This window comes from Balaenoptera ricei, chromosome 2 (genome assembly GCF_028023285.1).
Source record: "Balaenoptera ricei isolate mBalRic1 chromosome 2, mBalRic1.hap2, whole genome shotgun sequence".
Lineage (NCBI taxonomy): Eukaryota > Metazoa > Chordata > Mammalia > Artiodactyla > Balaenopteridae > Balaenoptera > Balaenoptera ricei.
In genome coordinates this window covers 146350345-146364876 of record NC_082640.1, presented here as the reverse complement: position 1 = coordinate 146364876, position 14532 = coordinate 146350345, and the positions used below count along the sequence as shown (strand labels likewise).

The 14532-nt window shown below is 43.4% G+C and overlaps 1 protein-coding gene across 4 annotated transcripts in view; it reads right to left on the bottom strand.

The window, feature by feature from the left end:
- Positions 1–14532, bottom strand: part of DAAM1 (dishevelled associated activator of morphogenesis 1) — a 174110-nt gene that overhangs the window by 110412 nt on the left and 49166 nt on the right. For all 4 annotated transcript variants that reach the window (XR_009500928.1, XM_059914323.1, XM_059914322.1 and 1 more), the window contains one exon: positions 4184–4402. Coding sequence is in view for 3 of the 4 variants with exons in the window: in XM_059914323.1 (XP_059770306.1) it covers positions 4184–4366 (183 nt within the window). In the remaining variant the exon portion in view is untranslated. The remainder of the gene's footprint in view (positions 1–4183; positions 4403–14532) is intronic.

Here is a 14532-nt window from a genome sequence, read left to right as displayed (position 1 = left end):
TTGTGGGCAAGAAGACTTTATTTCTATTTGGCAATTTTCTCTCTCTCTCTCACACACACACACACACACACACACACACACACACACACACACCGCACATTCCCAAGTTATACATCCTCAGTTCTCCAGGAGGTATAGAACCGCTTTAAACGCAGCTGGTCGACTGGTAGGGAGTGGAAACTAACAAGAGTTGGCAAAGATGCGAAAAAATTGGAACTCTCATACACTGCTGGTGGAAATGTAAGCGCAGCCACTTTGGAAAACAGTCTGGAAGTTCCTCAAAAGTTATATACAGTGTTATATATGACCCAGAAATCCCGCTCTCAGGTATATACCCATGAGAACTGAAACTATATTTCCACACGAAAAAACTTGTATATGAACGTTTAGAGCAGCAAAACTCATAATAGCTAATCACTGGCAACAACCCAAATGTCCATCAGCAATGAGCGGATAAACAAAATGTGGTATGTCCATACAATGGAATTTATTCAACAATAACAAGAAATGAAGTACTGATACATACTACAACTTGGAAAAACCTTGAAAAGATTATGCTAACTGAAAGGAGGCAGTTACAAAGGACCACATATTATCTGATTCTATTTATATGAAATGACCAGAATAGGCAAACTCACAAAAACAGAGACTAGATTAGTGGCTGCCTGGGGATGGTAGGGTTGAGGAGAAGTGGCAAGTGGTGGCTAATGGGTAAGGGAGTTGCTTTTGGGGGTGATGAAAATGTTCTCAAATGTATTGTAGTGATGGGGGCACTACTCTGTGAATATACCAAAAACCAGTGAACTGTACACTTTACACAGGTGAATTATAGGGTATGCGAATTGTACCTCTACAAAGCTGTTACTAAAAACAAAGCGGGGGGTGGGGGGTGGTATGGGGCAGAGTGTGGGTCTGGGACCTCCAGAAATCACTACATCCTGAGGTTGGACTGCTCCGGACTGCCCCGCCTGTGGCAGGGAGACTGTTAGAGTATGAGGTGGTGCTCAGGGCCCCCATTCTTTAAAGATTCACAAGGCCGACCTCCCACCCACGCCTGCTTTATTTATGAGATGATAAGGGTGCAGTAAGTAATTCTGAAACCAACCTATTTGGTATCACTTTTAAATACATCAAAATGAGTGACTCATCAGATGAGACAAAGGAAACTAGTTTATAACAACCGGCTCTAATGAGATGCTTTCCACCAGATAGAGACAGAATGGTCTGCAAGTTAGGACCCACACTGGCGTGCTCACAGCAGCCAGATCAGCTTTCAAGAAAAGGAAAAGCCTGAGATATTTGCCTGGGGTGTTGTGTCCAGAAAATACCTGAACTATCTCCTATCCTTCTCGTTGTACTAGGATGTGGGGTATAAAACACCCATGACTAGATGCCAGCCTTTTAAAAGAAGCTGTCTTCTTTAATCTTCACACCAACCTTAGCAGAGAGATGGCATTATCCCCATTTTGTAGGTGAGGAAATAAACTCAAATTCCAATAGAAACCATTTCAGAGGAAGTTACCCTAGGTTGCAGCGTGCTCTGACTCCAGAGGGCACGTGGCCTCCCTCTCCTAAGCGTGGGCACAGGCAGAACTGCTCCCGCGACTAGTCAAGAGAGCCCAGGGCAGAGGTTCCCAGTGGCTTTGAGCCCACCTCCTTTGTCCCAGGATACCCTTGGCAGTTGAATGGATCCGTGGTCTAAGTCCCTGAAGTCAAGAGTAGACAAAAATCCATCCATCACTCACCAGGACAGATACAAACCTCAAGATAATTTGTTTTCCAATGGTTTTGGCTTAAAGTTCTGGTTTGGCATTGGCTTTTTAGCAACTAACAGCTGTAGGCAATTTTCACACAGAATAAAGACATCAATAAGGCAGAGAGTGGAATTTTCTCCTTTATGAATACAGAACAATGAGCTGTCTTCAAGATGTACGTGGAGCTGCCACCACAAAGGCTCTGGCTTGGGTCTCATTTTGGGAGGCTGACAGAATACAATTGAAAGGACACTGGAGGTGGATGCTTTGAGTGGTACTCGCTCTGCCCACCAGCTCCACTACCACTGAGGAGGCCTTCATCTATCAGCAATATCTGTCTCCTTAGGTTGACTTTTGGTTTTAAAATACTTTAACTGGGCAATAACACCAAGCACATCAGTGCATCATTACTGTTCTTCTTGATAGCCATCCTGATACACGATTCTCTGCCCACCCCTGGGAAAGGACTGTGTCCTCCACCCATCCCAATGACCTCAGGCTTGACCATGTGACTTGTGGTGCCAGTCTCTACAGAAGGAAGATATGTCCTTACCCTGCGTGATTTGCATTGGCCAAAGAAATGTGGGCTAAAGTGACACGTGTCATTTCCAAGCATAAGCTTAGAGCCTGCTAGCAGTTCACCATGTCTCTCTTTCCTATTCCATCAGGCCTGGGTCTTGGTCTTGAGCAGAATATGGCACAGAGCAGAACCACAGCTGACTCACACTAGACATGCAGCATTAGCAAGAGATAAGCCTCTGCTGTTGTAACCACTGAGATTTTGCTATCACAGGATACACTAGCTGCAGATGACCGAGACGGCCGTTAACAATGATCCCCTCCACTTCTCTTCTCACTTTCTATCCCTCCTCACAACTCACCTCCTCCAGAAAGCCTTCCCTGACCACCCTCCTCATCATTGTGTCCTACACCCCAAAACACATTTACACAGAGGTGTGTGTGCTTCTTCCTTTGGTGGCATCATACCTCTTGTTATACTGCTGAAACTGTCAGCTCTTTGGGAGCAGGTTCTAGTTTTCCATTTTGAACCACCTCACTAACATCTAGAACAGAGTTCTGCATGCAGTGGAAATGGGAGAGGGTAGAGAGAGATTCCTGAAACGCTGAAAATATTCAACGTCATCAAGTGTAAACATGCTGCCGGGAGTCATCTCTTTTCCCCACCAATTCTGGTTGGTAATCAGCCCATTAATCCACTCAGGAGGCCAGAACTCAAACATCAGCTTCATAGTACTCTCTCTTCTTGGCTTATCTCGTAAGAGAAGCTTATAGGTGAATCCTGGTCCATCAAAGCTGGAGTGACAATCAGTTCAGTTATTAGCCCTTGAGGGCAGTAACATAGCCTACGTTACTTTTTTGACCTAAGATTCATGTAAAATGATAGCAGTCTCTAGTATCTGTTGAATAATATAAATGGTCTGATTAGAACTAACTCCATTACAAAATGCCAGTGGTGTTCAAGGGAGGATAGAGTCCTCGTGTAACATCTATTGAACCCCTAAGAAGGGGCAGGCTTTGGGCCATTCCCACTCTGCATTATTCTCATTTAAACATTACATCAAACCTAGGAGAAGGTGTTTTTTTTTTTTTCCTTCCGCTTTCCGGAATGTAGACTCGGAAAAGTCATATGCTTTTTCCATACTGATACAGATAATAAAGTCAGAGCAGTAATTTGAACCAAGGTCTTCCTAATGCCCGTGCCAGTGCCCTTGACTGTGCCATAATACCCTCCGGAACACGGAATGGAAAGAAACACTACTTCGCAGGTGCTTGACAAACTAAGTTGAAGACAGCGCCTGCATCTCTTGATGAATGGGTCCTACACTAGATACATCCCTCACTTCAGTATAGTGGATTCTAAAATATGATAGTATCTATAAAAAGCTTCCCACAACAGTTATTATTGCAGTCCTATCATTAGGCTAAATAATTATACTCTACTTAAGTAATAATGTCTTTCATCCAAGGATCAAGGACAGGAGGGACAGTATGACTAATGACTAATTTTTTAAAAGACACTATTACTACACACTGGGCGTGTCAGGAAGCATGGCGGTAATCCCAGCAGGTGCGAAGCAGATGAAGGAAATATTTGCGCACACAAGCATCTCAGGTTGGGATGGGGAGGAATTAGAAAGGGCAACTTAGGAAGCAGTCGTGCCACATATCTGAAGACCTAAAGGTCTAAATCCCTCCACTTAAAGCACCAGCAAAGCCCTCTGATGCTACCCTTTTCTTTCTCCTTCTCCACAGGCTCAGTGCTGACAGTTGGGGGTGCAGATCGAAGGGACGGATGGGGGCCATTTCACTGAAGAAAGGCAAGCCTGTGTCTGACCAAACTGTCCACATCCTCTCCCCTCCCTCTTGGATAGCCCCGACTACCCCTGGGATGGAAGTCTGAGACTCACCACAAGTTCACTGAACATGACGTCCAGCTCCTCCACAGGGGGCATGGGTAACGCTGGCTCCATGGTCTGAAGCGCAAAGTTGCTATCATTTCGCAGCCGATACGTGATTTCTGGGTGATCATTATTTCGGAAACAGCAGAAGATGAAGGAAATCCCCCGTCCACCTCTCTTCCTCGGGGCCATAGCTGAATTCTGTTCTATTTCTTGACCGATTAAACTCTGCGAAAAGAGGACATGGCATGTTAAGAATACAAAAATGGATAAGATATATATAGTTTTCAAGTCAGACCAATTCAAGAAAGAGCCCGGGAAGCCAGAGGCAGTGTCAGTGGAGCCAACACCTGGAGGCAACGTCTGCAGGGCATAGGGGACAAGCCCGAGAGGCTGGGGTCCACCAGGGCAGAGAGCACATGCCCGTCTAGGCACTTGTTCAGTGTTTCCTACGACCCACTGCTGAGCAAGCAGTAACACTCCAGCCACCGCACGCCACGGCATACGCTCCAATCCCATTGGGCTCCTGGCCATTCTCTGCGCATCGTGTGCTCTTTCTTGCCAACCCATATTGTTCTTGTTACTCCCCTGCAAGAATGACCTTCTCTTCCTTGCCACCTAGAGGATCTCTTACTTATCCTCTAGGGTTTGACTGCAATTTCTCCTTTGCTTTCCCCAAGCAGAATTAATAATATATATGCTAAGACATATCTATCCATTCCAGCTCATGTCACAGTCGAAGTTCCTTAGAAAGTGTCTTCCTATTAGACTGGGATAACTCAAAGCAGGGGGAAGGGGCTGTGTATCAAGCAACTTGGTGGCCCTAGTGCCCCGCACAGCACCAGGAAGTCAGAAGACACTCAGTTAATGTTTATTGTGTTGAATAAATTCATAACAAAGGAGGAGTGACTTAACACGAGCTAGAAGGGTCCGAGATTTTCAAACAGAAAAGATCAAATGAATTCACTGATACAGAGATGGTTAAATAAATGATAGTATATTCACATAATGGAACATTACACACTCACTAAAAAGAACGAGGCATCTGTGCATGTAGATATGGAAAAATGTTCAAGATACTATGTGCTATGTATACTATATACTACAGGATTACATGTTTTAAAGCATTTATGAATATATGTCAGGAAGTGTTATCGGCAGTAACCTCCAAAAAGAGGAGATGGGAGAACTACTCCTTTTCACTTTATACCCTTTTGAATTTGAATTTTTACCATAAAAATACATTTTTAATGACTGCATGGTTTTTTTTAAGTTACAACTGCATGTATTGTCTTAGAAAAATTTCTAAGTTATACTGTCAAGTGAAAAAAGCAACTCAAAGAATAATGTGTATAACATGTGCCATAATGTCTTTTAAAAACAATCTTACACAAAAACCTAAATAGTTTACGTGGGACTGCATAGCAAAAGGCCTAGAAAGATACACAGCAATTTCCTAACTCTGAGAGGGGAAGGGGTTAGGGAAAAGGCAAGAAAGGAAACACACTTTTTATGATATATATATATATATTATGATGAGAGCATATTCCTGTATAACTTCTGTAGATTGTCAATTTTTAAAAAGAGATGGGATTGAAAGGAAAAAGAGAGGTGGATTATGAATTGGCCCTTGGTGAGCTGGAAGGGCAGAGGAGGAGAGCCACATCTGTGCCAGGAAGATGGCAGGAACAAGGGCATGAATTCCAGGGAGGAGCCAGGGGGAGTCAGCGTAGAGAGGAGGGCTGGTGTGAAGAAGCTGCAACCCAGGCTGAGGAGTCTGGATTTATCCCACAGAAACTGGCAGTCACACTTAAAAGCCTCCCCTACACTTCTCTCTTTAAAAAAAAAAAAAAAATTAGAGAAAGCAGATGTGGTTGGGTCTTGACTACTCTTATCCTTTAGAGCTGTGGGCACATGACTTTGATGGAGAAGCTACAGTGACCGCTGAGCACCACAGAGAGTGCACAACAGATGATCAGACAATGTATTAATGTCCTCGTCCTGACAAACACAGCACGTGCTGAGACACAGGGCTAACACTACAGCAGGCACTTCCTGAGACAGAAGAGAAGACTGAGGGGGAGGCAGAGGCCCGCAATTACCCTCGAACTGATTTCTATGGGCGACTCCATAGAAACAGGGTCAGAGCTGTGTCACCCCCCAGGATGAATTTAAAACCAATTGGTAGGGCTTCCCTGGTAGTGCAGTGGTTAAGAATCCGCCTGCCAATGCAGGAGACACGGGTTCAAGCCCTGGTCAGGGAAGATCCCACATGCCGCGGAGCAACTAAGCCCGTGCGCCACAACTACTGAGCCTGCACTCTACAGCCCGCAAGCCACAACTACTGAGCCCACGTGCCACTACTGAAGCCCGTGCGCCCAGAGCCCGTGCTCCGCAACAAGAGAAGCCACCGCAATGAGAAGCCCATGCACCTCAACGAAGAGTAGCCTCCACTCTCTGCAGCTAGAGAAAGCCCGCATGCAGCAACGAAGACCCAATGCAGCCATAAATTAAATAAATAAATTTATTAAAAAACAAAACAATGGGTAGAAGCTGTAAGGAGACATAAGGAAGAATTTTCTAATGTCTATGATTGGGATAGGATGCAGGTGAGGAGTCCCTGGCTTCACTGTCTTCAGACTAAAGTTAGCTGTTAGAAATGCCTAAGGTGTGTAAGGTACCCCAGCTCTTAGATGGGAGATGGGAGAGAGATTAGAGATTTTCAGCAAGTGCTGACTTGAGCTTTTCACTCCAGCTTCAATTCCAGCAGCTCTGCTTTTATCCTTTTTTGGATATTGACATATTAGGTATCAATCTTATTTTATAAAAATGTCCTGAGGCTACTCACTGCAATTATAAGAACACGCAAAGGCCACGCAACAGCCTCCAAGGGCATCACAATCTGGCTCCTGCCTGCCTCCCCACCTCACCCTGTAGCTTTCTTCGTATGGGTCACTGCACTTCAACTACACTGGCCATGCTGGGTCCTGCCTCAGGGCCTTTGCATCAGCCATATCCTTGACTGGCATGTTCTGGCCACATCTGTGCACGGCTGGTTCTTTTCATCATTAAGGCCTCAGCACGAATTTCACTTTCTCAGGAAGCCATCCCCAACCACTGTATCTGCCCCAGTCCTGTTCCATGCTCCAGTCACTCTCTATCCCTTTACCCTGTCTGAAGTTCTTCAGGGCAAGTACCACTATTTCAAATTATCCACTGTGATTATTTCATGGGGGCAGGGGCCTTGCATATATTGCTCATTGCTGTGCCCCCAGCACATGATAGTACATGGGACACATGTACATGGGATACTCACATATTTAATAGCAGACTTTTACATAAAGTCTCATTTAAACAAAGGACTTTACTTCAAAAAAATTTTAGACTATGGGGCATGGGGATGAAAGTCAAGGGGTCTTTAAGCTTTATCTGTACGATTTAAATTTTTAAAGAACAATGTATCCATACATCATTTATGCATTTAAAAATAAAAGTATACACACAGAAGAGAGACCAGAAGCAAGTGTGTCAACATTTAACAATGGTTAATTATGCATAGTGAGGAAATGCATGTCTTCGTTGAACTTTGTTCTTAAGTTTTTTTATAAGTAAAATCCAACTTATGGACTTTCAGCATCTCTTCCAAATCAGAGAATCCAATTCCAAAATCTGTCACCAGTTTCTTGATTGTGTAATGACGCAAACTCGGGTAAAAATTCTCATAAACAACTATGTTTTGCAAACACTTCTAGAGACAAGCTCTCCACTCACTTTAAGGGATAGTGGCCTCCAAAAGCCAGCAACTGGAAGTCCTGAGTTGGGAAGGGAGAAAAGAGGTTAAGGGCAAGGTATCGGTCATGGAACCCTCTGTGATGACCTAACTGACTCTGGGATAAAGACTTAGCCGAGATACCAATATCCCATTCTGTTGAAGCATACATCTCCAGACCTAGGGAGTACTTATGCAAGGTCATATGAGACATATGCAGTACCTGGGATTCCTTTGGTAAATGTGTATTAATATCTACTATATGCCAGGCATGATAGTAGATACCTAAGGATACAGAAAGGAGTGGGTCACTAGGAGCTTATAATCTGGGGGGAGAGAGTAGTGCACCAAATAATTATTACAAAAGTAATATGACACGTTATACAGTTAAGTGCTATGTAATCAAGCAGGAACTATGAAGGGAAGAATCTGGTCCCTGATGCTTGTGTGGAATTTTGACAGATGTTAGAAAGCAGGGCACTTAGGCAGAGGGACCAGTGCAAACAAAGGCATGAGCTGGGAAGGGGCATGGAGTACACGGGGAGTGAGGGGTGGTACGGTACAGGTGGTGCTGTATCACATCTCCCCGTAGCTGAGCCCTGGAGGGTCTCATCTCCCTACTTAAAACCTACCAGTGGCTCCCCAACACCATTCTAAATTGGCTTTCAGTGTGCCATCAAATCCAATTCCAGCTCACTGTTTCTGTCTTTTCTATTTCCTTAAAAGTATCCTACACTTAGCCAACAGACCGTTTTCCATGCCCCCTAAATATCTTGCACTCCCATCATCTTCCATCCAGGTGGTCCACTCATTTCTTCTGCCCTTATCTTTGTCAACAGTGTCCCCACCCTGACAGTACCAATCCTGAGAGTACACAATGCAGTAAGCCTCATCTGCTGGTGGTAGATGAAATTTGGTTCAACATTTCTGAAGGGCAATTTATTAAGGCCTTAAAATAGTCACAATTTTGACCTAGAATTTCAACTTCTGGAAATATATTCCACGGATATATTCAGAGACACTATCAAAGGTGTTTTTATAAAAATTTTCAAAGCTATAAGAGCTTTGAAACAAGGGGATGCAAGAACAAAGCTATCAGAGCAAATAAACAAGGGCATAAAATACGTGTTAGTAATAGAGAACTATATGAAAAGGGTAAATAAATTATGGTACAACTAGATGATAGACCACCATGCAATCCTTTGAAAAAGAATATTTAATACAAGGATATATCGTACAGCACAGGGAATATAGCCAGTATTTTATAAAAACTATAAATGGAATATAATCTGCAAAAATTTTGAATCATTATGTTATACACCTGAAACTAATATAATATGGTAAATCAACTATAACTTAATAAAAAAATTAAAAAGAATATTTAATGACATGCAAATACTTATGATATATGAAATAAAAAATAGGTACACAATGTCCCATTTATGTACAAAAAAATGTATATATTGATACATGGGCAGAAAAGAAGGACAAGAGAAATACACTAAAATATGAGCAGCATTTAGCTCATGTCAGCTGTATGGATTACTTTAAAAAACCCCAAAACTCTTGTACTTTCCAAGTTGTTCTCACGATACTTTCACAATTAATAAAATGATAAGATTTAAAAAAAACACTTTATATGATTATTTGTTTATGTGACAGAGGAGGGGGAAATGTGTACGCAAAACTGTTCCTACCAAAAACTTCTAAGTTATGGTGATCTACACACCAGCTTCTCAAACTATCTGTGGTGAAGGACAGTTTTCCCACCAATCTGTTACAAACGTATTTTTGTAAAATACAGTACAAATATCTCAGTAATGTCAAATTGCTATAAGGCTTTCTCTAAGTGTACAATTCTTGCACTTTGTTAACCAGCAGGTAGGCAGCAATGGCACTGATGTACACCAGGAGATAGGAGATAAGACTTATCTCATTAAACTATAACTGTTCATGTTTGTCTCCGGTGTGTGTCCTCAGGGCAGGAACCACCTCCCACTCAAGTGTCCCACATACCCTACCACTGCTGGTCCGTCAACTGAAGAGAGACTGTTCAGAGGCTACTGTCAAGGTCCGACTGCACGTGCATGTGTGTGGAAGGGGTCAGGGGAGGCAGAGTTCAGGCTGCTTGGAGATGAGGTCAAGGAAACAAAGCAGGCGAAGGCCAGCTCATGGAGGGTCCATGCTCAGCCTTCAAGTTCATTGGCAGACAGTCTTGCTAACCTACCCACCCATCTGAACATGATCTGGGCCTGTTAGCATTTTGAGACCCCCTACAATGCACAGCCAACAGGTACGGTAATCTGTGGTCTGGGTCTTTCTTCCCCCACTGAAGAGTCAACTCCATAGGGAAAAGTGCCCACGGCTAGTGTTGCACAGTGCCTCACAAATATAGGAGGGCAATCAATGTATTTGAGAAACTAATAAAGAGAGTAATTACTTTACTTTTGCATTTTACAAGTTGTTTCGCTTAAACGCAAGTTACACTACGTTCTGGCGGTATTGAAGAAGGGCGCAGAGGAGACATTAAGATCTAAGAAAAATCAGTCCAAAGCATTTTTCAAGTCTTAAAAATATGCCAACAGTTCTATAAACAGAAGAATACTAAGGGGTCTTGGCTAATTTCTAAGATGGGTAATAAGATATAGAGCCTATTACATTTAAGGACCTAATTGAAATCATTTTAATAAGGACAAATACTGCCTTTGATAGGTGATTTGTGTTTAAAAGCCTCAGTAAATCCCAAAGACCAAGTTTTTATTCTGGCTCCTCTGTGGAACCCCAAATACAAGGTCCTCCACTAAGCCCATCCTTAAACTGCAGATGATGGCAAAACTTTGAGATTTCCAACAAGCAACCATTTTTAATGTACTTACTTGGAGCTCCACTGTTCACAGCCTAGTTTCCTAGATATAGACCAAAACAGGAAGCAAAAGTAATCATCCCACTTGACCCCTTAGTGGCAGCAGGCACTTCTGGCCAGCTCTCTTAACTGCTTTAGTACTTCACTAATGAGTGATCCCAACAACTGCCTGTGTACAAGATTCTAGAAGCACATTCACACCCATCACTTCTTTCCATCATCCCCATTTGACACATGAGATTTAAGAGGAGACTTGGCAGGGAGTGGGGCAATTAGGAGGAGTAATTTGAGAGAGACTTGATTTGCTGGTGAAGGCAAAGAGATGTTTATTCAGAACAGCCTAATTGTTGGGAGTGGGGTTTGCAGAGGTCACAGAGGGAGGCTTGCAGAGGTCAGAGAACCTGCTTGCTTAGTTCAGCCTCCTCTCATCTCTCATGTGAATGACTACAACAGCTTCTTAACTCCTCTTCCTGACCCCAGTCTAGGGGTTGACAAAGCTTTTCTGAAAAGGGCCAGATAGTAAATATCTCAGGCTCTGTAGGCCATTAAGCCTCTATCACAACTGCTCAAGCCTGCCACATCATGAAAGCAACCACAGACATCTGTGAACAAGGGTGTGTGCCTGTGTGCCAATAAAACTTTATTTGTGGACACTAAAATTGAATTTTATATAACTTTCTCATGTCACAAATATTTATTTTAAACCATTTAAAAATGTGGAAACCATTCTTAGCTCATGCAACATACAAGAATAGGTGGCGTGCCCACGTGGGCCCGTGGGCTGAAGGCTGCCAACAGCTGCCCTAGTCCATCACATTTATCCATTTAATTCATTGCGTTCAATGTTTATCAAGTATCAATTAGGTGCCAAACACTGTGCTAGGTACTAAAGAAAAAAGGCTGAAAATAAGAGAATGTGTCTTTAGGGAGCTTATTTGATTTGAAGAAGGCAGGTAAAAGAATCAAGTAAACTACAACATAAGTACTGATTTTAGTTAGTGTTACAGGGGACGCAAGAAGAAAATGAAAGAAAATGGTGGTGATGGTGGTGGTGGGAGGGGACAGCTACTTTAGATAGCGTGATCTGAGAGGGGGCATTTAAAGTGAGGACTGATGCATAAATGGGACCAGCTGTGCAGAGCGTCAGGGAAGAGGACTCCAGGCGGCAGGAGTGTGTGCAGGAGCCCAGGGCAGGTGGGGACCTCAGCACGTTTGAGTCGGGGAGGAAGACCAGTGGGGCTGGAGCACAGCGAGTGACGGGAGTGATGTTAAGAGAGATGAGGTTGCAGGGGGCAGGGGCCCAGACCCCAGGGCCTTGGACACCGGAGTGAGGAATCTGGGGTTTATTCTCAGCACGTCATAAATCCGACTGTGTCACTCGGCTCTGCAGTGTCTCTTGGATATGGTCCAACTTCCCAGCCTGGACCAAATAAAGACCCTCCTTTATTTTCTACCCTCTTCTCCCACACCCTAAATGCTGTGCACCCCTGTGCCCACCCCATACACACATGCCCGCAGCAGTAGTGGCACCTCTGAGCCCATCCCTCTGCAGTCCCCTCAGCCTAGGTGCTCCTTTCCATCTTTACCTGACTGTCTTCCACTTACCAGTCAAGACCCCCCTCCAATACTGCTGCTTTTATGACCCTTAAATGTCCCAGAGATGGTCACACATTTCTTTCCACACTCCTGGCACCATATACATAGTTGAGTCTTTTTCTGGCTTTGGGGTTTTTTTAAATTCATGTCTGTTTCCCCTACTAAACTATGAGATCCTAAAGGCAGGGACCAAGTTTCATTCAGTGCCTGGCACACAGTATATTTGCAATAAATGTTTGTTGAATGCAAAAGCACAAATGCCTAAGTGAACAGATGGTCTCATCTCTGAACTTCAGGGTGGTGCGACTCGGTGTTCTTCCCACAGTTGCCTGTAGATCTGTTTTTCACAACTGCCAAAACATTTGAAGGCAATCAGATCGCCAAGTGCTCTTTAGCCACTTGTCAAGATTTCTGATGCTGACAGTAGCCTCACAAACAGACTTCATCCTGGGGGTATCTGCAGCTTCCCTACGGTGAGAAATTTCTCTCTGGCCAAACTGGCTGGTACTTGGTTTTTCCACCCATCCTCAAGTAAACTCCATTGGAAACAAATCCGTTGATAGAATCTTTTAGACATTTTCCCCACTCCTTACATTCAGTGAACACTTCGCCCAAGATGTATTCACTTACTCAGCTATCATACCTGAGCCTCCTCAATAGGCCAGACTCAGTGCTAGGTGCTAGAGAAATAGATGAAGAAAACTCACAGATTAGGGATGTCACACCTAGTGGGGACATTTAGGGAGCAGTGAAGTTGGTCCTTTTGGCCACTGAAGAGGAAATGTGTAGTTACTGAAACCAGCGGCCGATGTTTCTACATCTCGGCCCCCTTTTCAATCAGATCGGCCTGAGGGAAAGGACTAATTCCACCAGGACAGCTGGGCCCTCAACCAGAACACATCTCCTCATCTCAGCTTCTGGCCCTGCTGCAGAGGGGAGAAGGTGCTTCTGGGACACCTAAACTGCAATCCACCTATAGCATTATGGATGACTATTGCTATGCCGTGCACAAGGAAGCAATTAAAAAGCTACTTAAGATTCTGGAGCAGGTGCATTTTGCTTAGCAAAGAATCAGAAATTTAATCCATCTGTGGCCTAGCTCTAAGTCAGAGTCATTGTATTGCTCTTTACCAAAACAAACAAGAGTCTCAATGTGATAACAGTCACAAAATGAGGACCAAATTTGCGGGAATGTTGTTTACGATTATGATGAGTAAAAAAAAAAAAAACAAAACTAGAGAACAAAAACGGTCCACAAGAAAACCCCCTTTAATACTTTTCCTTTGATAAAGCCAAGTCACAATACATACGTAATATGGAAAGTCTGCTTTCCACAAAGCTACACATGAGCAGTACCTAACATATGGGGGAAACTGGAAGGTCGTGTTGACAAAATAGATTTGCACTGATACATACATCAGTCTCACTGGCTCATCAGGGACTTATGGCACACATTTATAAGATGGCTGAGGGATACACTCACTGGCTAAGTTACCAAGGTCTTCCTCTAACCAAAGTGGTTACAGGGGAAACAACAGCTTACACGCTGAAAGAAGGGAAAGAAGGAGACAGTGAGTCCCTTCCTGCCACCAACTTGGTTAAACAGTTGAGAATTTCTGCATGGACACACAAAACAGTGGGCACCATGTATGTCGAGCCCCACGTCTATTATTTCAATCAAGATAGTATTTCACATTATATTCTCCAATTATCATTTTACCACTAAAATATCGTCATTGTTTATTATAAATGGTCTCTGGAATTTCTGAAACAATGTCACAGACACAAAAAGAAGGGCAAGGAAAAAAATATTATGACACAAGCGCAATTTTAAAGAGAAAGGTTAAGAGAACCCTCAGTTTTAATTATCGAACCTATTGTTTTCACAGCTGCAGTTTACCTCACATTTTGCAGAGGGCCCTGACATACGACTTGGGTTTCAACATGTTAATGTTAACCCAAATTCTCTTATCAAGAAGAATGTGAAAGGAAAAAATTGCTTTGCTTCTTTCCTTGGCCATCTCTCTCCCATCTCACATTCCTCATGTCTGGTTTCATTTCAAGAACACCAGATGCCAAATACTATTTGGAGCTTTAAAAAATGATGGGTTGCAGTCTAAAGGTTGTAGG